At 48.1% G+C, this 24,976-nt stretch overlaps 1 protein-coding gene across 5 annotated transcripts in view; it reads left to right on the top strand.

The window, feature by feature from the left end:
• The window catches only part of osbpl10b (oxysterol binding protein-like 10b), an 84,877-nt gene that overhangs the window by 16,109 nt on the left and 43,792 nt on the right, over positions 1–24,976 (top strand). The window contains exons 3-7 of one of the 5 annotated variants that reach the window (XM_023839035.2): positions 5,266–5,345; positions 10,305–10,523; positions 17,700–17,780; positions 23,718–23,928; positions 24,094–24,159. In XM_023839035.2, coding sequence (XP_023694803.1) covers positions 5,266–5,345; positions 10,305–10,523; positions 17,700–17,780; positions 23,718–23,928; positions 24,094–24,159 — 657 coding nt within the window. The remainder of the gene's footprint in view (positions 1–5,265; positions 5,346–10,304; positions 10,524–17,699; positions 17,781–23,717; positions 23,929–24,093; positions 24,160–24,976) is intronic. The other 4 variants (XM_023839037.2, XM_023839036.2, XM_023839038.2 and 1 more) reach the window with 4 other exon arrangements.

Genomic DNA, 24,976 nt, shown 5'->3' on the forward strand with positions numbered 1-24,976 from the left:
GAGTGAAATAACTCAACGGTAGAAGCAAGCAGGGCAGAGGGTTTGACGGCAAGAATCTCAGGGCCCAGATTGGTCTGTAACAAATGCTGCCGAAATGTGACACGACCTGCTAATGTCTTAAGGGGTCCGGTAGGGGAGCATCAGAGCAAAGATGGTGGTTCTGGGGAATGATAGTCGTCGGTCATTTTGGGCCCTGATGGCAGAGAGCCATGCCCGACAAACCGGACCTCAGCAGATACATGACCCAATTGATGAAAATGGTCTGCAGAGAGGATCTCAGGGCTGATGTCCACAGTCAGTAGGTAGTTTGCAATGCCTGGTCACCTGCTTGTGGGTTTGCTGGTGTTAGCAGCTTAAGGATTGACCTTCCAAGCAGTGCAGGTACTGGGCTGGCAGCGAAGAGACTCCTACTGCTCTCAGTGTCAGGTTGCATCTTTAAAAGCTCTATAATCACTGTGGAACATGTGTAGTTGCCTGGTCCTCTATGGGATGGGTTGTAGAGTAGTTCCCTTCAGCCCTGAGTGATCATCCCTATGACAGGTGCAGCATTTACATCTGTCTGGTTGGGATGTGTCCTAGCCCAGAAATGGTCCTTGTTGTTGCTGGATGGGCTCCCAAATGGTGATTTCCTCCTTTGTGAGTTCCTTCTTACAGTAAGACCTGATTCCCGAACGGTTCCGAAGCCTCCTGTTTCGGACTGCATGATGCCTGGGCTGTCCCAAACGGTCCAGCGATGCCCCGACAGCCTGCAGAGAGAATTAAACATTAGTTCGTTTTCCCTTGTCAGCACTCGATGTCACTATTGGCATTTCCCTCAGCTTGGCTGAGAACGTCTTGACTTTGGGATAAAGAAAAACGGGACCCTGAGGGATGTCTGTCGATAATTCCTTAAGAGTACTGGGACGGTGCCATGAGTAACCAGTAGGGTATGAAGTGAAGAGGAGTGCGACTGAGCCAAATGGCGCATTTAGCTGGCCTTCCGCAAGTTTGGCTGCTCTCTTCTTGTCTAATTACCTGCCTCGGGCAGTCAGCTGTGTGCTGCAAGGTCTGAAATACAGTATCAATAAGACAGAGTCACTGCCCTTGTTTAGTGCATGGGTCCATGGGGGTTGTCATGGAAACTCTCCTGTCTGGTACTATCTGTGAAACTAAAGTTTGTGGTTTAGTGATAAAAGCTTTCCTGTTTTTCTGCTTTGAGAGGTGGGGGTTGTAGGGGGTGGGGGCCATCAGTGCAGCCCTCTCACTGACACTGCAGAGTCAGCTTGTGAGGTGGGTGTCCAGCAAATACTGCATCCAGAGCTAATGAATATGGAGGAGTACATTCCGGAAACATCCTCCAACATCGTAATGAATCAAGATTCTAATTTGGTTGAACTTGAAAAAACATGTAAGGCTGGTTTTAATAATGTGTATTCCAGAATATTCCATTCACCCCAAAGTTTCTTGGCATGCATGGAATTGCTGAATCATTGTAACCCTGCTGTAGTAGATTCCAAGAGTAGATTCCTTGGTTCCTAATGAATATGAACGAGAAGCTTTAGGATAGCTGGGCTCTGTCAACCAGAGGGTGTCAGAATAGCAAGCCCTTCATGATGAAAAGCGTCTGTAGTCAGCATCTGAGGCTTTGCAATAGATCTGACCTTCTTCAGAAAAATATTCTCATCATGTGTCTCTTGTGAAAGTGTTTCAGTTCAATGACTCAGCGTGCTGTCGGCTACCTCTGAGTAAAAATGAATCAACAGCTGCTGCATCGCTGTCACCCCAGAAAAGGGACGTCCCCAATTTCTACCCGTCGGCTTTGGCATGGACTCGCTGGCTCTGGTTTGAAAAGCCTCCTTGCCCTCTGTTCTGCCAGCTGTACAGTTTCTAGAATGCCTGCATGCTCAGCCCAGCTCTATTGATCTTCCAGCGTTGTCCAATCAAGCAGGAGCAGACGGCCTGGCCAAAACCCCCGATTTGAATGGTGATTGTTCTAACTTGGTGTCTGTTAGCTCCTGTGCTAGGTAATCCGTGGACTGACGGGACAGATTGCTTAATCAGTCTGCCTTGATGAGGCCTATTCTCACACAGTAGGTGTGTATAGCACATAGTCATTGCTCAGTCAGCAGCGATGGTGCCCGTGCTTTGTGGCTGTAGCTCTCGCATGGCCGTTGACCTTGCTCTCGTAGTGAAAACAGAAGGGTTCTGTAATTTATGGCCCTCTTAGGGAATCAAGGCTTCAAAGCAAAACTCCACTCGCAGGTTATGGTGACACATGAAGTAGCCCTAGAGCAACCAAACATTGTATTAATTAGAGATGGCGCGATATCATTTTTTTTATAGCCCAATCCCGGTACTGATATTAAAATTTTGATTATCTGTCAGTAGTGATACAAATCCAATATTTTTCCCCTTTATCAACTACTAAATATTAAATGAGATATTTATACAAATCTACTTCTTTGTTTTATTCAGTAACAACTTTTACAAAAATGAACATGAATATTTCTGTTAATAAGTACAAATTGTGCGATCTGTCGGCAAATTAAATATAATAAAGAAGTCAGTCATAAAAACATGACCCTATACCCCAACTAACCATTTCTAGTTAAAGAGTATATGCATGAGTTTCCTGTAGAAAATATAGAATGGAGCCAGAAAACTTAGTAAATAACCAAACTTTAGAAAAAATACAGACACCTCACCTTAGGGATATTGATTTCATGTAGGCAGGTGAGGGGCATCTGGGAGGGCAGGGGTGTCGGCCAGTGCTTGGCTGGTGTTACGGTAATATCGTGTATATATATTGCCGGCGGGGGAAGGGGGGGGGATTTGCTGACCGGGCCTAGGGAATGGTGGTAGGATTTGGGGCGAGTTCGCAGCACTAAAACCTATTGCTGGCTAATTTTACCACAGTTAAATAGCAGAACGACAGATTTCCGAAACATTCAGCATCATTTGCGGGTGTCAGCGAGCTGCTGTCAGTTTGCGGGAGTCTCCGGAACCTCTGGGAGTGGTGGGATATCTGAGAGTACAACTCTGATTATATGTAGTTTTGTATAAATGTTCCTGTGTTCATACAGAGAAATCCGCACTGACCTTACATGCACTGCACTCTGCGGTTTTACCCTTTTCTTCCTTCGGCATAAAGTACCTCTTCAGATTCGTGAGGGTTATGGGTGAAAGATCCCTGCAAATGTGAAAATTCATAAATAACACCTGGACACATCTAACCTCAGCCCATAACAGTCTGCTTGTCTAAACGATTCTGAACAAACAGTATTGCACTGTGTACTTTGCATGTCAAATTGCTTTGTCATTAATTATCAAGACCTATTTGTATAGCACACAAACAATCTAAATTATGTCCCTGTAAACTACGTTTTGGGCTCATTACAAATGCAAAATTAACGGCACTGAAAAGCTTAACAGTTATTGTGAGAAATGTGAGATTGCACGGTCACTCAGACAAAGACAAATATTAAAATTATAGTCTGCCCTTATACTCACAAATATTATGTATTACTAATATTTTTATATTATATGATTTCATGTGATCCAAATCATTTTCAGTATTGTTTTTGGCTCACGCGTCTCCTACGAGTCTCTGCGATCTTTCGGCAAGCTCAAAGAATATTCCCATTTAATTGTTCGCGACCAATTTGCGAATAACCAAAACCACGAATGTCAAATCGCGAATGCGAAGGGGGCATTACTGTATTTCCACCCACACTGCTTCATGACGGCTCCGACACGCGTGTCGCTGAACAGCTACATCCATCACGTGTGTCACTTCCGTGTACCGTATGTCGCGCTAGGGCTGCAAGGATTTTCATGATTTTTCAGGCTAGACCTGTCTCTGATGGAAAATTTGGATCGGTATCTTACTCGATCCATGCCCCCCCGATTATCTGATCCAGCGTTTTTGCTGGTATCGGCCCGATACCGATAGTGTGTATCAGATCGGTGCCATCTTTAGTATTCATTATTAGGCTCTGTTTTTAGCAGAGAGCTTGTTGGTTTAATAGTGCTGTCAGTTTGCTGTGTGGGGCTTTTGTCCTAGTGACTGACATTGAGATCTGACAGTGTGGCAGGGCAGTAGTGGCATGGTCACATGACAAGGCAACAACTGGCCTTCTGGGAATATGTTCGCTGCCCTTTACTGTGTTCTGTCGGATTATTTTGTCTGCTGCCAAGCATTAGGTTTTTGGCAGGGGCTTGTTTGCGGTTTTAAAATGATTTTACTGGACACTTGCCTCGTAGAAATATGCATCTGTACATGCCTATCTGTTGTGCTTGTTAATAGCTTCCATACTACAGACATAGCAGAGACGCCAACAGAGGAGTATGTGAGTCTGTGGACATGCGGGATGTAGTGTCGTGATTAACCTCCCCGGCAGCCCGTTCTAGTCTGGTACAGCAACGACAGCTAATTGTGGCGAAGCTGAAGATCTCTGCTTATTGCTGGGCTCGTGTTTCAGAGCATGCAGAAAAGCTTCGCCTTTTTGATTAAATACCGGCCAGTTTTCAGCAGAGCGAGACGGAGTGGTGACTGTCACGCAGCTGGCGGCCCCTTTTGTCTGGCTAAAAATGGCAGCAATTTCAAGGACCGGCACCATTACGCGTTCTGGGGTTGTGCGTTTTGTCTTGGCGAGCTTCGGTCTTTCAGGATTACTATAGAGCCTGTGGCTCTGCGTTTCGCTCGGAAGCCTAGAATGATCACAGGCATAATGACAGCAATTTACCACATTCTGCAAATTACAGTAGGTATGGATCATAATGATCTCAGTGGCTCTGGGTACCAGGTGCATCTAGATGAGCTCTTATTGTTTGCTAATTTAGCCGATGCTGCATCATTTATTTACACTGGCTAGGCACCTTTGCCTTTGTACTCTTAAGAAATGTGAGCAACCTTAAATATTTTGGTGAAACACCCACCTGTGTTGATAAAAATCAGCAAGTCACTTTTAATAAATGCAGCATCAATTCACTTTAAAGGGCAGGTTTCAATTGTTCCATTGCATTTTGATGAATTTATGTTGCCTGCTACACTGGAATATGGATTCCCCTCCAGTCACACACATCCTATCTTCAGAAACATTATTATTGCTTGTGTGTTTTTGGGAAGGAACAGGCCACTTGGCAGCATTCTCCCACTCCTGTTAGATGTTCTGCTCATCCCTGCACCTTTTTCCGCCCTCATCAGTGTCGTTGCCATGTGTAGGACGTCCCTGATAGGCGTCGACATACAATGGCGGCCTCTAAGTTCTCTCGTTTCCCCCACAGCTTCAGATGCCAAAGAGCAGCAGTTCTGGATGAGCCAGCTGCAGGCTTGTGCCCGCCGCCACTCCGACGGCAGCACCAGGGTAAGCGCGGCACTCACCCACACGGTTGCCAAGATACCACACTTCCTGTCAGGCTCCATCAGTTGAACATGGAACTGGAGGTGTTCGGGCGGGTAGCATCTGGGCTGCTGGTTACGGGGCCCATCTGGAGTCTGCAGCACTGGGGATTATGGGTAATGGGCTGTCACTGCCAACCGTGGAGCTGTTGTCATACCCCTTAATGGTTTGGGGTTGATCTCGCATAACCATAATAAGATCTTCATGCCCTGAGATGAACTTTAGACAATAGCCTAAAAACATAACTTTGAATTTTGAACTGAAATTTGGGGGGGAAAGGACTTTAAAATCCAGCTTTAATACTGTGGCCAAGTTTAGTGTAGGGATGGGTGATAGCACTGATTTTATTTTCCATCCAGTATGAAGGTTGGTATTGCCAGGCCAGATAGCAATATTCACTGCAGTGCCAACCATAATGGTAAAATCTGCAGAATGGTGGAAGGCTTGACTGTGGATCAGACACTGCCTGGTAGCAGTTTGTGTGCTGCTCCCTCTAAAAACATAAATATTTAAATTACCAGGTCACAAAATCGATATTTTATTGTTGGAATCATTTCTCAAAATGAAACATTCAATATGAAAAGGACCAGTATCTCAGTTTCAATTTGCATTTTCTTAATACTTAGTACTTTTCTTAGCTTAGTACTGTGATCATGTGGTTACAATATGCACCCCCCCCCCCCCCACCACACACACACACACACACACACACACACACACACACACACACGCACAGTGAGGTGTGGGCGGGGGATTAAGTCTTTTTCCTTACTTTTATGTCAGAGGTATTTCTTTAAAATGGAGATTTGACTATGAGAGGGTCTCCATTCATTTCTGTAGCTCCTCCTCTGGTTCCTCGCTTTGTCAACATGTCTCTCTGTCCCTGATGATGGAAGCCAGTGATGTCCGATATGTGCTGGAGAGTCTCAGCCTTTGTGCTCTGATGGATCACCTTTAATCATAAAAAGATACTTTATTGCTGATGTGATGTATAAATCCTCTTCTTCAGACTGACAGACAGAGGCTCTCCCCTGCCATTCCCCCCCCCCTCTCAATCTGGTGGTGTCTCTCTCACCTTGGCTCCCAGAGAATTCTCATAATAACCCTAATCTCCCCCTGCTCCCCCCCCCCCTCAGTCCAGCGCCTGCTCCCAGTTCTCTCCCCAGGTGTAATGTTCAGACATGGCTCTTCACATTATATATGGCATTGAAATTCCCAGTGCCTCATGCTCCCTGCTGCGTCTTTGAAAGCTTTGAAATTTCCTGCCGTCTCGCCAGACACGCTGTCCCGCACGCAGACCACATGCCAGGCCCCGTATCACAGGACCAGGAGGTGAATAGACACGGATCCCTGTGGGAAGCTAAATCATCCTGCCTGTGCAGGGTGGGGCTACAGGAGTGGCTGAGGTGGGGCCTGGTAACTCAACGAAAACACAAGACTGTCAAGTCGGTTGCTGCTTGGACCTGTGAATGCCAGATGTGGCTGACTTTGGGTTTAATTATGGTTCTATGTTTGTTTATGAGCTTATGCATGGAAACGGTCTCTCTAGATGCAAATTTAAGCTGGGATCTCGGGTCACGGGTCGGCGCCAGCTGGTCGGACACCGCCTTTAGATCGTCTTCGGAAAGCATCTGGTGCGGCTGGGAATCGGACCTCAGCCGAGCGGGAAGGCAAGGGGTGGTGACGGGATATGAGGTGCCCTCTGAGCCGGCGAGCGTGGGCCGCGACCCCTGGGATCTCGGCATGCCAGGAAAGGTCACCACGTGACAGGTGTCTGGACTGAACTTTAGGCTTCTTTGGAGAGCTCATTCCTACATCGACATCCTTGACCCAAGGGAGACATGGCGGAATTCCTCTGAAAACAGGCCAGGATTAGCCTGCAAAAGGTCATAGAACCATTGCTAATAGGGCTGGGAGGGATCACGTGTGACCTCAGGACTTTGCAGGTTCTCTGCATCCTTTCCATACCTGCTAAAAGCACTTTACAGTGCCCCCCTTCCCCAACAGGCCACCCAAGTGAATAATCTGGCTGTTTGTTCTGTTTCCGCAGGGAGCTGTATGTTGAGTCCATGCTGAGAGTTTTCACTCCTTGCTGCTGGTATCATTGGGAGGTTCTGTACCTGATGCTGTTAATCGACAGTCAGCATTAAGGCCAGTTGGATCCGTGCTGGGGGAGGTTATGCTGCTTATGTTTAACAGTGAGTCTTAGTAGAACTTTCAAGAATCCATATGTAAATGGTGTAGAAACAGCCTAAGAGTAACTTGCACACAAGCTGAGGTAAGAATTCTATAGATTGCTCCAGAAATTGCATTACATCTGGTTGCTTGCTGACTGTAGCGTGATGATGTCAATGCTTCTTATGGTCACTTTCATAAGAAAATGTTGATCATCTGGACCAAACGGTCTTGCGATGGTCAGTAGATGCACATTGCTCTCTTTGTGGCCTTCCATAGTTTGGGACTTTCCGTAGGTTTCTAGAGACAGACTTCTCATGAATCTCAGAATTTGTCAAAGTTGGGAGGGTTGGAAAATTCTGCAGAGTTGCACACAGATAGGCAGAGGCGGCCCCCGCGCTCTGCTCTGCTCTGCTCTGCTCGTGTAGCCAAGGGCGGGTTTCCTACGGGAGAAGATGCTCTCGTATGTGAAGCTGGATCCTCCACGGCCTCCCATGGAGTACGTGTGGGAGTTTATTCGCTGTAGCGGACAGAAAACAGAGCTAGATGCCTTATGGTTTTCAAGCTTCGCGGTTCATATTCTGCCCAAGAACTATGAACGGCTTCTGCTTGCTTGATCATCTGCGCATCGTCATATGGGGCCAAGGTGGGTGGTTTAGCGAGGACCTCTGACACTAAACATTGCACCTTCCCCAGATCTGTCTCCCGAAGCTTCCTACCTGTGGGTGGATACATTTAGACCTGGAGGCTGGTCCTCTCACTTTGGGTTTTAATTTGTGTCCGGCTGTCCCGGGGACCCACAGTGCTTCGTTAATCTTCTAGTTTACTGCAGGCACCAAAGGTCCCCCCCCCCCCCCCCAGTAGTTTGTCTCTGATTCGATCTGCAGCCTCATTCTGAGTAACGTAGGGCCTGCTTCCAAAGCCATGATTGCAGAGTGTGCTTTCCCCTGCGCTGCCTTGCTGTCGCCCATGAGTAACTCAAATCCCTAATTATAAATCCTTTATATATCCTCGTCTTTGAACGGAAGGTTAGTAATGTCTCTCTGTGTTTTGATTCGCTGAGCCCCTACAACTTAGTGCCCAATCAGCCCAACCTCTGTTACCGTTCAGAATTGAGGATCGATCCTGAGCCACAAATGAGGCGCCTGGTTTGGTTTTTCCTGTGGTCTTTTCTTCGGTTAGTAAGTTAGAGTGATTAGATTAATCCAAGTGTTACTGCTGCATCTGTGTATCTCAGCTCCTGGAGAGAGCCCCCCCTTCCCACCCCCCCACCAACCAAAGCCACATGGAAGCACCAGGAGAGGCAGATGAGTCCGTAGGCATTTCCGCCTAGTGGGGGTCACTGGACCTGCAGCAATTCTGTGTAATTACAGCTTAATCTGATTGTGCTTTTTGTGTCTGTTCATATCGGCGAGACATTTTTTTTCGTGCCGTAATTGATGGCTTTGTTCAGTCATCAATAATTCAGTGTCTTGAGCTGAGCCTCTTACTGGGCCAGGTTCTTCTCAGATCTTGGAGTGAGTCTTAGATGACATCTGCAAGTCTAAGGGAAGGCAGAGAACGGCCTTCGCTGTCACAGAGGAGTCCCGTCTGATCCCGGGCAGCGCCTTTGCTAACATCGGGCAGAATCAGAAGCATGTCTGTTTGGGCTAAGGCTGTCAGCATCGTGCTATTTCATGAGGAAGAGCTACATTCAACCTTAAAACATGATACTGAATCACAAGGTGGTGATGAGGCTTAAGCATGTTTCTCCGATATTCCACTGAAAAAACACTTGCTCAAGGAAGATGATCTAAAGAGGCTATTTATGTGGTGTCGTTCAGTAAAACACAGCTATCTCCCCTCTTATTTGTAATGTATGACGTTTTCCAACTTTATGTCTGAGGTATTTGGAAAGATTGCTTTTGAAATAGAGCCCTTTTTGTTTGACCCTGGGCTGCAGATCATTCGGAGGTGAGCGTGTTTTGTCAGTACCGCGGCAAGCGGGGAGCTAATTTTAAGGATGGCCAGACAACTGAGACGGCCACGTCTGGGGAGAAAGATGTCCTTCTCTGCTAACTTTTCTGGAGTTTGCTGGGGGCTCTTCTGATTTCAGTCCGCCGTTTTGTCGGAAAGCGAGCAGGAGATGATGTCACAGGGCGGCCTTAAAGCTCCGCCCCCAAGGAGTGTTTGAGATGGCAGGACCGGGCCATTTCTCTTCAGGGAATATGACAGGGCTGTTCTGACAGGCGTGCAGCACCGGAGGGGTTAATAGCCAGGATGGAAGAGCTCAGACTTCCTGCGGCCTCCCCCCCCCCTCCCTGCAACTGTACCCGTGTAATGATTAAAGTGCTAGCATTAGCAACAATGCCGCAGGCCTGTATTGCATGAGGGTGATTTATCAGCTTTATTTACACTTGTAAGCAGTTTTTTTTCCATGTGAATATGTTCCGAAGCTTTATGGCATCGTAACTGATGGTTAGTAACTGTAACTACTATAATGGGGGGCGGGGCAGGATGGGGAAAAAACGCCATATTATCAAGAAAGGAGATCGCCGGTAAGTTGATACGCACGGAGGCCTTTGCAGTCCTTGGAACAGGATGCCCAGGCTGCCCCCACTCCCCTCTGCTCCCGCCCCCCCGCGGTCCCGCAGCTCCTGTCGGCAGACCATGCGGCTGTGTGTGTCGGCGGAGCGCAGTGACCGGGCGGTGCCCACCGGGGGGCGCCGCTGCTGCCCTGACCCCTGCTGCCTGTGCCATGTCTTCCAGGCCACGGTGCCGTCGGGCCGTGCCCGCAGCTTCTCCCTGCTCCCGCACCCCCCGCTCTCCTCCTCGGCCTCCTCCTCGTCTGCCTCGCCCGCCGGCTCCCGGGCCACACCCCTCGCTGGGGCACCCAGCGGCATCGTCACCATCACCCATCACAAGTCCCCGGCGGCGGCACGGCGCGCTCACAGCCAGTACCCAGGCAGGCTTCTGGAGGTCAAAGAGGTACGGAACAGGGCGGGGGGCGTAGCTGAGGGGGGGCTGTCTGTGCCATTTACCTGTGTGCTGCTCTGTCTGTGCCCGGTTTTCCTTACGTGTGTATGTTTATGTGCCCTTGTGTCGTCCCCCCCCCCATCTGTTCTCTCCTCCCCCTGTCTCCTCCGCGCCCCCTCCTGTGTCCTGTCATGGTGATGCTGCACAAATTCGGGAATTTTCCGTTGGAACAGGTCCGCCCACAAGGCCGGGTTCTGGGTTTGTCGTGCGCATCTCAAGGTTCCTCAGCACCGCTGTTCGGCCTGCGGTGACCTTTAGTGCTTCTGTGCGATTTCTCTATCCGGCATCGCCATTGCCGGCAGTTTCTGCTGCCCGATCTTTGTTTTGCTCACAAACCTTTATGTACATCCGCATGCCCAGTGGTGAAGAATCGAGAGTCGTCTTCAAAGGAATCGCGCCTCGGAAAAGTGCTCGCTCTTCCGCTTTGCGGCCATTAAAAATGTCTTGTCAGTGTGTCGCTTTAATAATTTATAAGAGTCCCGGGGGAACGTTCAAAGTGTCATTTTTTTTTTTGTGTGGCAATTTAATGACGGCCAAATCCTCTTGAAGATACTCCTCTGAGATCTGGAAAGAAAAATCCACTAGAAAAAGTCTTTGGTGTTTATTTTCAGGGGGAAATTAGTTTTCCTTTCTGAAGCAGTATTCATTTGTTGAACGTGTTGTTTAAACAATTGTTTCGAAGTGTTAAATTGCCAGTCTGTTGTTGGGGTTTTACTTTGTGTCCAGACATTCGTGTCCCTTTGTCTCAAAATCCAATCCTCTGTTATGTGGCCAAGTTTTCTCGGCAACACCTCCTAATGTTAGTGAGTGGTCTTTGTGGACTGTTGAGGAAGCATTATGGCTATAGAGGAGCGTACGGGATATGGCTCAGGGGCTCATGAAGCTGTGTCTGTGATGGGAAGGTGGCCGGTTCGAATCCCGGGGCCTGCAGTGGCTTCACAGTAGGCTTCTTGAGAGCAGCATTTACTGCCCGAACGCTCCAGAGACTGGATGATTCTGCTTTCACGAAAAAAAGTATGTCACTTTGGGGGGAAAAAAGCATCTGCTGAGTAAGTGTGGTGTAATGCATAGAATGTTCAGTGGAGGGAGGGTTGGGGTGAGGGGCAGCATCGCAGCCCAATCCCCCGTCACCTCGAGCAGGGATTGCCAAGACACAAATAGATTTCCACAAAGCAAAAAAGCCATACAGAAATGGGACAGAGGCAGCTAATGGCTTTAACACAGGAGCAGGGCCACTGAAACAAAGCCATTAAGAGGGAGCAGGCCCCCAACCCCTGGAGCCGGCCTGGTTAGGCTCGCCGGGCTTTGCTAATTCAGGTATTTGTTGCGGAATGAGCCCAAACGCAGCTCTGTGAATTTACCGCACCTCCCGCCGGCTCGCGATATTAACCATCTCTGCAGCTGGCTCTTTACCGCACCTCTCGTCAGCTCGCGATATTAACCATCCCTGCAGCTGGCTCTTTACCGCACCTCCCGCCGGCTCGCGATATTAACCATCCCTGCAGCTGGCTCTTTACCGCACCTCCCGCCGGCTCGCGATATTAACCATCCCTGCAGCTGGCTCTTTACCGCACCTCTCGTCCGCTCGCGATATTAACCATCCCTGCAGCTGGCTCTTTACCGCACCTCCCGCCGGCTCGCGATATTAACCATCCCTGCAGCTGGCTCTTTACCGCACCTCCCGCCGGCTCGCGATATTAACCATCCCTGCAGCTGGCTCTTTACCGCACCTCCCGCCGGCTCGCGATATTAACCATCCCTGCAGCTGGCTCTTTACCGCACCTCTCGTCAGCTCGCGATATTAACCATCCCTGCAGCTGGCTCTTTACCGCACCTCCCGCCGGCTCGCGATATTAACCATCCCTGCAGCTGGCTCTTTACCGCACCTCCCGCCGGCTCGCGATATTAACCATCCCTGCAGCTGGCTCTTTACCGCACCTCCCGCCGGCTCGCGATATTAACCGTCCCTGCAGCTGGCTCTTTACCGCACCTCCCGTCGGCTCGCGATATTAACCATCCCTGCTGCTGGCTCTTTACCGCACCTCCCGTCGGCTCGCGATATTAACCATCCCTGCTGCTGGCTCTTTACCGCACCTCTCGTCGGCTCGCGATATTAACCATCCCTGCAGCTGGCTCTTTACCGCACCTCCCGCCGGCTCGCGATATTAACCGTCCCCGCAGCTGGCTCTTTACCGCACCTCCCGTCGGCTCGCGATATTAACCATCCCTGCAGCTGGCTCTTTACCGCACCTCCCGTCGGCTCGCGATATTAACCGTCCCTGCTGCTGGCTCTTTAATGTAGCGCTGCAGGTAGCAAAGAGCTTTTCTCTCTGTTCCCACGCTAATCCTCTGCTGAGTGACTTAAACACAGAATTGTCATTTCCCACTATTAAAAGGACCAAATAACACTTTGATAGTCAGTTATGCCTACTTCTGTTTCAAATAGAGGGATTATGGGATGCATGTGTGTTAATGCAGGGTCTCCTGTGAAGGCAGGTAGTACACAGGCCATCTAGCACCAGTGTTAATTTCAACAGCAAATTTTTATTCAGTTTTAGTCATAGTCTTTTGACTAAAATTTAGTTTGTCATAATTTAGTCATCTAAATTATTTTAGGTTTAGTCTAGTTTTAGTTGACTAAATATCATAAGATTAGTCGACTAAAACTACAGTTGATTTAGTCGACTAAAATTTAAAGTGTAATGTTTAAAGTTTCCCTTTGATGTCAGAAAGTCGTTATGTTCACCAAGATGAAATGAAGCCAATGTTAAGGGATGGTGTTAAGGTCTCACTGTGCAGTACAGAAAGACACAGATTTCACTCTTATTTGAAACACAAACATATGTTTGTTTACCTGTCAGTAGTGCCATTAGTGCAAAACTAAAATCACTTCAAAGAAAAAATGCATAGGCTATAATGCCACCAGGCCTGCTCTCTCTGAATATTAAAATAGAAATATTAAAAATAATATTTGTAGACATAGTTTATTATTGATTACATGTTCGTTGAAGTTTCTGCTTTTTAACAACTGTATAAAGTTTTTTATATAAATAATTATTTGTATAAAGTTATGTTATTTGTTATATAAATCAAATCAGGTGAAACAAAAAATGTACGTTTTCATGGCTGCCAAATCTCAAGCATCTGGCATGACACTCACGCTTTCAGACTCACGCTGGAAATCTACGGCAAATCTATATTATACCATTATAAACGTAAAATTATTTATGTCCAAAGTGTATTTACACGGTTAAATACAGAAGCAGACTATTTACAAGGTAAGAACATGTGCAGACATCTGGAATTGAAAATCTCACTCTAGCCTGCTGGCCGAAGTTGGCAACCCCGCGTTTCATTTGAAATGAAAAGTAAAATGCTCTGTTTTCGCCTGAAACGGCTCGTCATTCCGTTTGCGTTGTTACTCCGACAAATATAAAAGGAATATGAGAAAAACATGTCAGTTTTATATCCTTTCGAAATAAAAAGACCATCCATATCCTACTCTAACAGCGATTAAAGTGATAAGTTCGTATGTATTTATATTAAAACAAGACTTTAATTTTATTACTTTTATTATAGAAAACCAATACTTATATCCATGAACACTAAAATATATGACATAGACACGACTGTATTAGGGTTTTACGGCTTAAGTTAAGCACTTTATTTAAACATTTACAATTTTCACATTTTATTTATTTTCTTTTATTTTGAAATGCAGCCATACCTTTATTTAGAAGATGTTGATACAACTAATATGCTACTTAAGTATATATCACACTAAATAGTTAGACATTATGATCTTCCGGACCTTTGCTTCAAGAAATTCTCTAACTGATCCAAGCCTTATGAGAACTACATTAGTTCTGATTGTAAGTCGTCTCTGGCAAACATTTTCATCTCGTTTTTATTCATTTACGAAATTGTCTTAGGCGTTGCGAAATCATTTTTTATTCAGTTATCGTCTCTTTTTAGTCTGAAAATAAAGGTCGTTGACGATAACTATGACGAAAAATTTTCGGCAACAAAATTAACACTGTCCAGCACTGTGTAAAGGGGTACAGGACCTCTGCACAGATCAGATGTTTGCTTAGGTACCGTGCTAAGTTGAGGAGCACCAGGTTTGTGACTCTTAGACTGGTGAGATCTTGAGAAGGAAGCAGCGTGCATTTGAGAAAGCTGGACCAGCCAGTCCCTGGAGCAGCTGGGGGCTAAAGGCCTTATTCAGGGGCCCAATGGAGAAATTACTCTGCTGATCTTCCGATCCCAGACACGGCGTCCTATCCCGCTGAGCCGCACGGCGCCCCCTGTCTGAGATATGAGCGCATCATTTTTTCCTTCATCTCATTTCCTGTGTTGGGAGCTGAAATCGAGGAATCAGGGTCCATCTGTGCCCCGCAATCACAAAGCGAGCGTCTCTCTTGGCGTTTTGATATCCGCTCCGTCAGACGTCGGTCTGAATGCTAGGGCTTTGTGCTCTCGCTTGCTGAAACAGGCGACGCCCACCATCGACACCCCCCGGCCGCGAGCCGTGGCTTTTCCAGTCTGATCCGAGGAGATATCTTCACCTCGCTTCAGGCTGCATGTTCTCCTGAGGTCTGAAAGCTGGCAAGGCGTGTGTGTGTGTGTGTGTGTGTGTGTGTCGTGAATTCATTTTCCACTTGTTTATTTGGATAACACAGATCCATGGTATAGGCTTTCCCAAGCTTGTGGGGGGGCGGGAGTCGGCATGGGTTTTCACCACGCAGCTCCAGCCCTTAGGTGGGGGTCCGTGGGAGGCAGACACCTCACAGACAGGGCTGGAACCCACACACAGCACGTCGTCTGTGTGGCGGGGGCCCTGTTTGGTGGGAATGTGGAGAGGATGGAGCATGGGTGGGGGCGTCTGGAGCGTCATATATAGCCCAAAGATGGCGGTTAGCGTTTGTGGAGGAATGGCCTGTGGGTGTCTTTCCTCCATACGTGGTGGTTGTTTAATGTCAGCCACAGGTCCTGTACAGGAAATCATCACAGGGTCCATCAGCCTGGGCGGTGCTTGTCTGTAGTTTGGCTTCCTGTTTTGTTTGAGGCTGCTGTCGCACAACCAGGAGGGTGGGTTTGCTGTAGGGCGGGGATGTGGGATATAGAGAGCATGCGTGTGCGCACACACACACACACAGACACACACACACACACACACAGACACACACGCACACACACACACACGCACAGACACACACACAGACACACACACACACACAGACACACACACACACACACACACACTCACACCCACTCTTTGACGAAGTGCTTGGGCTTCCATGGCATGCTGGAGGCTCCTCCAGTCAGCGCTTGTGTTCAGTGCCGCTGTCACGTGCCGCCATAGCTGCCTGTCATGGGTCACACTGGTGATGTCATCACGTTATCAGATGGAGGATCCATCACATCATCAGTCAGAACCTCCATCACATCACCAAACAGAGACTTTGACAGCTCATCAGAGTCTCCATCACATCCGTAGAACCACCATTGTGACACCCAGAGCTTCCATCACGTCATCAATCAGAGCCTGCACCACATCATCAGTCTCTGTCACATAACCAAACAGAACCTCCATCACATCATCCCACAGTCTCCATCATGACAATCAGAGCCGCTGTCATTTAACCAAACAGAACCTCCATCAGTCGAGGTCTCTGTCAGGTCATCACATCATTACATCAAAATCAAACAGCCACCATTCTGTCAAAAACATCCTCTGTTATAAAACATCAGTGCTCATTACATAATCAAACAGTCCCATCATGTTAAAGGGGGTCTCCATAATCACTGCCATAATGTCACACTGCACAAACAGCACTGGAACGCAGGCAGGGTAAAGAGTAAACTGTTAACAAGGCTTATGCTGAGCTCCCTTACACACACACACACACACACACACACACACACACACAGGCAGACCTGTATTCATTCTTTCTATGGGCAAAACCTTAATCCCAACAATGACAACCTTAACCCCTACCCAGCCTTAACTTTAACCAAATGTGAGGACATTCGGTCCCCATAATGTCATGTATACGTGACACACACGCACACATGCACATGCCGAGACTGAGGGGATTGGTGTGCACAGAGGCTGTGATCCTGCACTGACGGATGTATGTGTTCCCCCTCTCCCGAGGACTGTTTGCTTATGCCTCATCACCCCTCCAATGTGCCTCCCCCCCCCACGCAGCGTCTCCAGCTATAACTCTTCATGATGACTCCTCGCGTGCTGCTTGCAGACTGTGAGCACGGTGCCTTGACTGCCTGAGAAATGCAGCCTGCTGAATGGACTGATGCCATAACATTCACATTCTGACGCTTCAGCCCTGTGCAGGGAATCAACACCATTAAATCATCTAATTTTACATCGATTTACGGTATCATTTCTTTGTTAATCAGTTATTATTCTTCTGTACAGCTCTCTGAATCATGTGACTTTTGCCCAGCTGTAAATATTTTATTGTTTATATGTCGGATGTATGAGGTATGAATGTTGAACGGATGTCTTTTCTAGTTTTACATGTACAGCTGCTGAAAAAATTAAGAGATCATAGCACAATTTTTTGTTTCACTCTTTTCTCAACTTATGTGTGTGCGTCTGTGAATAATATATTTTATTTTTGCAAACTGTGGCCTGATTCTTCTCTGTTTCTCATTAATGAAGGGCTTCTTCCTTGCTTTATGGGACTTCAGTCCTGCTTCTATGAGCCTGATATGAACTGTCCTAGCAGTGCACTTCACACCTGCACTTAATGTTTCCCATTCCTTTTGAAGGTCACTTGATGTCATCCTAGGATTCATGAGAAACTGTCGGATAAGTTAACGGTCATCTCTGTTAATTCGCTTCCGCCCCCTACCTGGCTGGTTTCTGGTCGCTCCCAGTGTCTCCTGCTTCACCATATTCTTGTGTGCTTCTGTATTAGAAATTTTGAACCTGGAAGCAACCTGCTGCTCAGCGTAACCTTCTGCCAGCAGAACCATGATTAAAGCGAGATTTAAAAATGCAGATTTGTTTAAAAATATAGAGTGGTCTCTTAAATTTTTTTTTTCTGTGGCTATGAAATTGTCTTTTTTAACTTGCCTTTACCTCATCACACTTTGCAGAGTGGCCTTGGATATATGACATTTCATGGCAGCCGTGTGGGGCGTGACACACAAACATTTGTGCTCACGTACCCTTATATGGTGAGATGACGATGAAGAATTCTGATTTGTGGAATCTTGCATCTGTTAATGCCATCTGGTGGCTGGAATGCCCCTCGCTAATGCCGACTGGCTGCTGGCCGGTTTGGGGATATGGAGGCATTGCGTGCTCGTGCCCAGCTGCTCCTGTATTCCGAGGCCGTCAGCAGGACCGTAATCGTTCCCTGTCAGATCTCCTCCTTTGCCGAGGAATGATCGTTTATGGCCGTTTACCTGATGTCCCGCTAAATATGCATGAAAGGCCCTGATTAGCCACATTGCATCACTAAGACCGAGCCAATTCTGTGGATGAGCCAAATTGCTGTTTTTAAGATCTCGCAGCTTGTTCACTTTTTTGAAGACAGTTGAGGATTGCCGCGTGGACGGCCTGGAATGTTCCTCCCCTCCCCCGGGCTGCTTAGACCCTCTTGTACGTGTTGCCTGTTGACGTAGAGGCGCTTTCAGAAAGCTGGACAGGTGGATGTAACATAGCAGCAAGAAGCCGTCCACATAGGCTGGCCTCAGCGGGTAAGAAACGGCGTGATCGATCTGCTCAGCTGTCTCTCCTGTTTCCTGGGCTCTTTGTAACACGCTGGTGCTCAGCAGGTGTTACTGATTAGGTGCCTTTACAGCTACTCTGATGAGAGCTTCAGGAATAGATAAAAATAACAGAAAAGCTCATCGCCTCATTTGTAAGAGATCGTTTTAGGAAGGCAGAAGTGCCTCTGTCACTATGGAATATGCCTGGATGTGGGTGACGGTGGAGATTTGCCAACGTTACTCTTCCTGTGATGAAAGATAACCGGGAGCTTATGAAGAGCAAGAAATGAAGGGATGAATCTTTCATGATGCCAAGAAATGAGTCAAGAGGAGTGTGTGACCCCATCACATAGCAGCACACGGACATCCTCAGCCCCTAGGTTGCTGGCATTCATGGGTTTGAACTTGTGACTGTGAGGAACAGATTAAGATGCGGTGTTGCATGAAGGCGGGTGTGGGCTCCGTGCCCCTTTGACCGTTTCTGCTTCTGGATCATGGGTAAATGTCAGCAGCCCCCTTGTGACAGTCCCCGGGGTCTGGCATGGCCCGCTGTGACGTCTCTCCATGCTGCTGGCTGCCCGCCCGGCCGCATACGGCGACACTGAGGCTGCCTGTCAGCAGTGGCTCCTCCAGAGATGGCAAACGTGAGCATGAGTGTGACTCTGCGTGTCACTGGTGTGCATGACTCTGCATGTCAGAGGCGTGTGCAACACTGTATGTCACTGGTGTGTATGACTCTCCATGTCACTGTGTGTGTGACTCTGTATGTCAGTGGCGTGCATGGCTCTGTATGTCACTGGTGTGTGTGACTCTGCATGTCACTGGTGTGTGTGACTCTGCATGTCACTGGTGTGTGTGACTCTGCATGTCACTGGTGTGTGTGACTGTATGTCAGTGGCGTGTGTGACTCTGCATGTCACTGGTGTGTGTGACTATATAAGAGGCGTGTGTGACTGCATGTCATTGGTGTGCGTGACTCTGCAGGTTAGAGGCGTGCATGACTCTATGTCAGCAGTGTTTGTGACTCTGTCAGCAGTGTGCGTGACTCTGTACTGTATGTCAGAGGCGTGTATGACTCTGTATGTCAGGGGTGTGCGTGACTCTGTACTGTATGTCAGAGGCGTGCGTGACTATCTCTGAGGTATGATTCCATATCAGAGGTGTGCATGACTCTGCATGTCAGAGGCGTGTATGACTTTATTTCAGAGGCGTGTATGACTCTGTATGTCAGGGGTGTGCGTGACTCTGTAAGGCCGTGTGAGTTAACTGAAGACTATGTGGGTGAGTGATTCCATGACTCTGCATGCACTCCAGGGGGAGGTGTGTCCTGGCGCAAGGTTTCTGGGGGCTCTGAGCCCAGCTACAGATACTGTTACGTGCTGTGATTTCAGACATCTGTTCTCTTCCGCTCTCACGGCACAGCATGTGATCCGTCTTTGGCTTCCTGGCCGCTTGGTGAACCGGCCCGCCGTCTCCCGGGACTCACCTGCGACGCTTCCCGGAGTTTACGATCTGCCTGATCTTTCGGCGCTCTGCATTATTAACCCAAATGTCAGAGTAGGGGCGGCCGTGTGTCATGTGACCGTATCTCCACACACAAACACAAATGCCCACATACACACTCAGACTCAGGGCTGATGGAGGCGTTACTTCCAGCAGGACTGACTCAGGCATTCATTTTTTAGTTTAATGATAAAATGTAGCTAGTTTAGTGATTCAGCTGTTCTGGAACTCAATGAAGGGGTCAATTGAAGAAGTCATTGAAGGTGTAATGCGTCTCGATTGGTGAATGCCTCACGGAGCCGTGGGTGGTCCTTTCTTACATTGCCGGTTCATTATTTGGAACGGGACCATGAAACCGAGGAGGGTGATGACCTCCCTGAACTGGTTTTTGGAGATGTGTGTGTGTGTGGGGGGTGGATGTTAATGAAATAGGAGAGACGGTGACATATGAATACATCTCCCAAATAATTTGTTCAGCTGTTATGGGGGGAGAGAGTGGAGAGTGTGATGGAGGAAGCCTGGGAAGGAACCAGGCTTCTGTGAAATAGCCACAAGTCATCGTGAGGTTCACAGTTTCGAATCAAGCTAGTGTTACACCCTCCAGCCAAGAGTCTTGTCTGCCTGAAGGTGTCACATTTATTTTAGGAATTTCCTGGTGGACACCCTCAACGTTTTCCTGCACAGTATTAAACAAAATCGTACAGGATATCCGTTATTAGTTATAAAGTAGGTTTGTTTTTCTAGTTATGATGGTTGTGTCTGACTTACTAGTTTACAAAGTTGTTGTGCCGTGAATCTACTTTTTGGCTGTGTAGTTCTGTTATACTGGGATAAGCAGTTAGTATGATTTTGAAACCCTGGTTTTTTTGGACCTACTTTTTGAGGATCTTAATTTCTTATGCGTCACCGACTTCTCTGTCCATCGACCATCTGCTTACCCTGGTTGGGATTGGAGGGTGCAGGGGTGCACGGCTGGGGTCTCAGGGCACCAGTTAAATGACACGGGTGGCTCAGAGATGACAGCTGTATGCCTTTATAACTGAATAGCCAGAGGATGGTGGTGCTGCATGAGGAGGGCTTGCCAAGCAGGAACCTAACCCCATCCACCCCACCCTGGGGGCTCACAGATCTTCCTTGGTAAACTGGTTTTATGAGGCATCTGAGTAAATTATGAGGAATCCAGTTCTGTATGGCCAGTATGAGAATTACCTGAACTGAAAATTGGTAAAAATCCAGTTCATTAATTCTCTGAAATGGCACCATAAAAATGTACAGGTGCACACGCACACACATACAGATTTGTAATTATATCTTTGTGGGGACTCCATTCATTTCTATGGGGAAAACTCTAATCCGAACATGATGACCGTAACTCCTACTCAGCCCTAACCTTAATCATAAGTAACCAAACAAAATACAGTAAAATCCCGTTATAGTGAACTAGCTTATAACGGAATATCGTCTATAACGGACGAGGTCCGCTGGTCCCGGCTGTGCGCCTTTAAGAACATGCAGAAAAGCATCGGATATAGCGGACTCACATATAACAGAATTTCACTTATAACGGACAAACAATTTGGTCCCCAGGGCCGCTTTCAGCTGTAGTTTTGTTCGGCTATAACACACATGCAGCTCCGCCTACAAGGCGCGTGGCATGCCGGTGATATCCAGCGCAGATACGGAGTCGGGATTATTAATAGTCACGCATCTGCTCAGGTGAAGCTGGATTACTACATGTACAATATAATAATCAATACCACAAGTGTGGCTGCTGGGGTGTGGCATGAGTAAATGGTGTCCTGTAGTTGTATTCTGGGCAAACGGCAACTCTGAATATAACGGGCTTTGGATATAATGGACTGCTTTGCCAGGTCCCTTGAAGTCCGTTAAAACTGGATTACACTGTATGAGACTTTTAGCATTTTTACTTTTTTGAATGCATTCTCATATCTTTGTGGGGACCTGACAAATGGTCCCCATAATGTTGACTGGTTTTTATTACATTGTAAGGAACATTTGTTCCCCACAATGTAATATAAATCTAATCCACATACACACAGAAATACATATACAGGGGTCCTCGAGTTACGACGCTCACTCCCATAAAAACTGCTTGCGCTGTTAGTGTCGCACTTACTGACTATGTGGGCAAACTAGTTTGGTTGCGCGCAGTGGAAGAATATGCAGTAACGCAGTGTATGAGTGAGGGCGTTGGCGTCCCCCAGTACACTTACCTACGCCATTTTGCACTGTTAAAAGCGCATGTGTTCCGTTTGTGAAGAGGAAAGCCATCACGATGGAAGTGAAATTACACATTGTAATGAAATCAGAAAAAGGGTGTGTTTCGACTTGCATCAAAATTCGGGCATGTGCCAGGCTAATAAGGTACTGAAGTGGTTAGTGTAGCGTGTGCCAGGCTAGTATGGGACTCAAATGGTTAACGTAGCTTGTGCCAGGTTAGTATGTTGCTGAAGCAGTTAGTGTAGCATGTGCCAGGCTAGTATGGGACTGAAATAGTTAGCCTAGCCTAGCATGTGCTGCCATGCTAGTATGGGACTGGAGCAGTTAGTGTAGCATGTGCCAGGCTAGTATGGGACTGAAGTAGTTAGCGTAGCATGTGCCAGGTTAGTTTGGGACCAAAGCAGTTAGCCTAGCATGTGCCAGGATAGTATGGGACCGAATCAGTTAGTGTAGCTTATGTCACATGCAAGGCTCCCACAAGCTCAGTCAGACTCCCAGACTGCTCGTGATGCTTGTTCCTGTGTCCTGTTGCTCGCCCTGTTCCCTGGTGCAGAACAGTGAAACACACACAGAATTATTCATCATATCCACGTAACGGTGTTTATAAAGTGCAGGAAGATCAAAGCTTCCTTGATAGCTGCAGAAGCTTTAATGCTATGAGCATGACAATGACGATGGCTGGGGGGGTGGCGTTCTCCTCTAAGGGTGTCATTTGTTTGTGCCTCTTCTCGCTCCTAAATTGGGGGTGTCTCCCAGAACGCCGGACCTTCCCGGCCTGCTGTGCCGAGCTCGCTGTGATGTGCCATTTCATTTCGGTCCCACCTTTTTTTTGACAGAAAAGTTTTTCAACCATGACCTAGATTCCCTTTTATGGCAATCGCAGCGCCACGCTCTGTGTTTTGGGAGCTCAGCCCAGCTCGTCTGCACTCTGTCTGCGTATGTCTGGAGGACAGCAGATAACCTAGTAGGTTAACAGTGTGGACTTGGTCTGCTTCACCATGGAGCAGTGTGCTGTCCGAGATTAAGATCAAACGGAGTCAACTTGGCATAAAAATGTCTCTTATGAAGCCAAAGTTATAACTGGGGCACAGAACAGACTGGACACGTAACATCCACTTCAAGAAAGATGTCATTTAACCTCATTTTTTTCCCTTTCACACCATTAAGTTTATACTTACCAGTGGTACTCTGCACAGGAGAAGGAAGCCGCCACAGATGATATTTTTACTTACGAATTATTATAATGGTGGTGGTGTGGGGGGTCCGTGATGTTTGGGATCTCAGAGCGGCTTGTTTGAGTTGCCTCTTCCCTTCCGGAACATTCTGGAATTCCTGAGTAATAAATAGCACATATGGCCACCCGGCTGCACGGCTGTTTTCCTGCATGCTGGTCATCATTGCAGCGCTCTGGGGATTCCCACGAATGAGTCAGACTTAACACCGGCACCGTGTTACTAAAACACAGCTAATGCCGCTGCGCCTGCTCCTCTCTGCTGCGGCGCCCCCTACAGTCCAGAGGATGAATTACTAAGTGAATGTTGGGGTTCTAGTGCAGCAGCATCGCTGGAGAGTGTGTGTGAGAGAGAGAGAGAGAGAGGTTGAGTAATTGAACACGTGGAGGAAATGACTTTGAGTGTCTGCTGCTCCCCCACTCAGATAATGAGTCAGGCAGAGGGTCAGCAGAAGACGCTGGTGCAGTCCATAGAGTCGCTGCCGACCCGCGGGCCCCTCTCCTCGCTGGACCAGGACCTGCTACTGCTGAAGGCCACCTCTGCCGCCACGCTCAGCTGCCTGGGCGAGTGCCTGAACATCCTGCAGCAGAGCGCATGCCAGAACGCCCACGGCAACAGCCGCGGCCCGCCCACCGGTGAGTGTCCCCGCAATCCGGGGGTGGGGTGCTGCCTAGCGAGGGGGGGGGGGGTGAGGGGCTGTTCCTTTACCAGCTGGCTGCAGCACGTGACCGTCTGTGGAGGGCTCTCTGTGTGTGCGCACTCTCAGGACTGTCTCTGGTCTGTCCCTCTTGCTCTGGCAGTTTCCGTGACAACCTGCTGTACCTTGGGCAGGTACAGTCAGGCGGAGCGGTCCCACCGACCCGCAAGTATGAAACGGCCTCCGTCTCAGCAGGGGGGAGGGGGTCATGTTCCTACCGGCTTTGCTCCGACACCCCCGTTGGACAAACTCAGCCCTGATCCCCTGATGCGGGGTTGTGGTTGAGGAGCATGGCGCTTGTGACCCAACGCTCGTCTTCCCCTCCCAGCTGCCCCGCGAACCCTAGTGACCCTGCCTCGACGGCGCCACCATGAGGTGAAATGTGCAGCCCTAAAGTCCTCGCACTGGTGACAGGAGAAGCAGATCTCCTTTTGCATTAGCGCTTCTGTGAATCCCGTTTCCTTATCTGAAAGCAGCCGTTCCGCTAGCATTTTTCTGTGTATAGCTTGTGAGCAGTGTGTTTGCTGGGCGCACATTTAGCTACCGGTAGCTGCCCGGGACGGATCTGCTGTGTCAGGGTGCTATCGTGGGGGGCGTGACTCAGAGAGATGCATTGTGGGTTTCTGGGTGCTTTCTTCGACTAGACGTTTCTGGAGCAGTAGGCAATCGATTGCTCTGAGCTGCCCTCTGGCCCATTATGAAGTGGCTGCATTAAGGCAGGCTGATTTCCGGAGCTCACTGACAGGAAGGCCGTCGTGGTGTCACTGACCCTGCGGGTTCACTGTGTATGTACTAAATGTGCATGCAGAGAATGTCGAAAAAACGAAATATTTTTCTGAACAATTTTTATACAATAAACCTCAACCTGATTTGCATAAGCAATCTGCATACAGTTTTGCCTAAAGAAGTCAAGCATTTCATGGATGCTGAATCCTTGTGGCGGCATCCGATTTATTTGCCTTCAACCAGAGTGAGGCGCTGTGCCT

The sequence above is a fragment of the Paramormyrops kingsleyae genome, chromosome 9, assembly GCF_048594095.1.
Source record: "Paramormyrops kingsleyae isolate MSU_618 chromosome 9, PKINGS_0.4, whole genome shotgun sequence".
Lineage (NCBI taxonomy): Eukaryota > Metazoa > Chordata > Actinopteri > Osteoglossiformes > Mormyridae > Paramormyrops > Paramormyrops kingsleyae.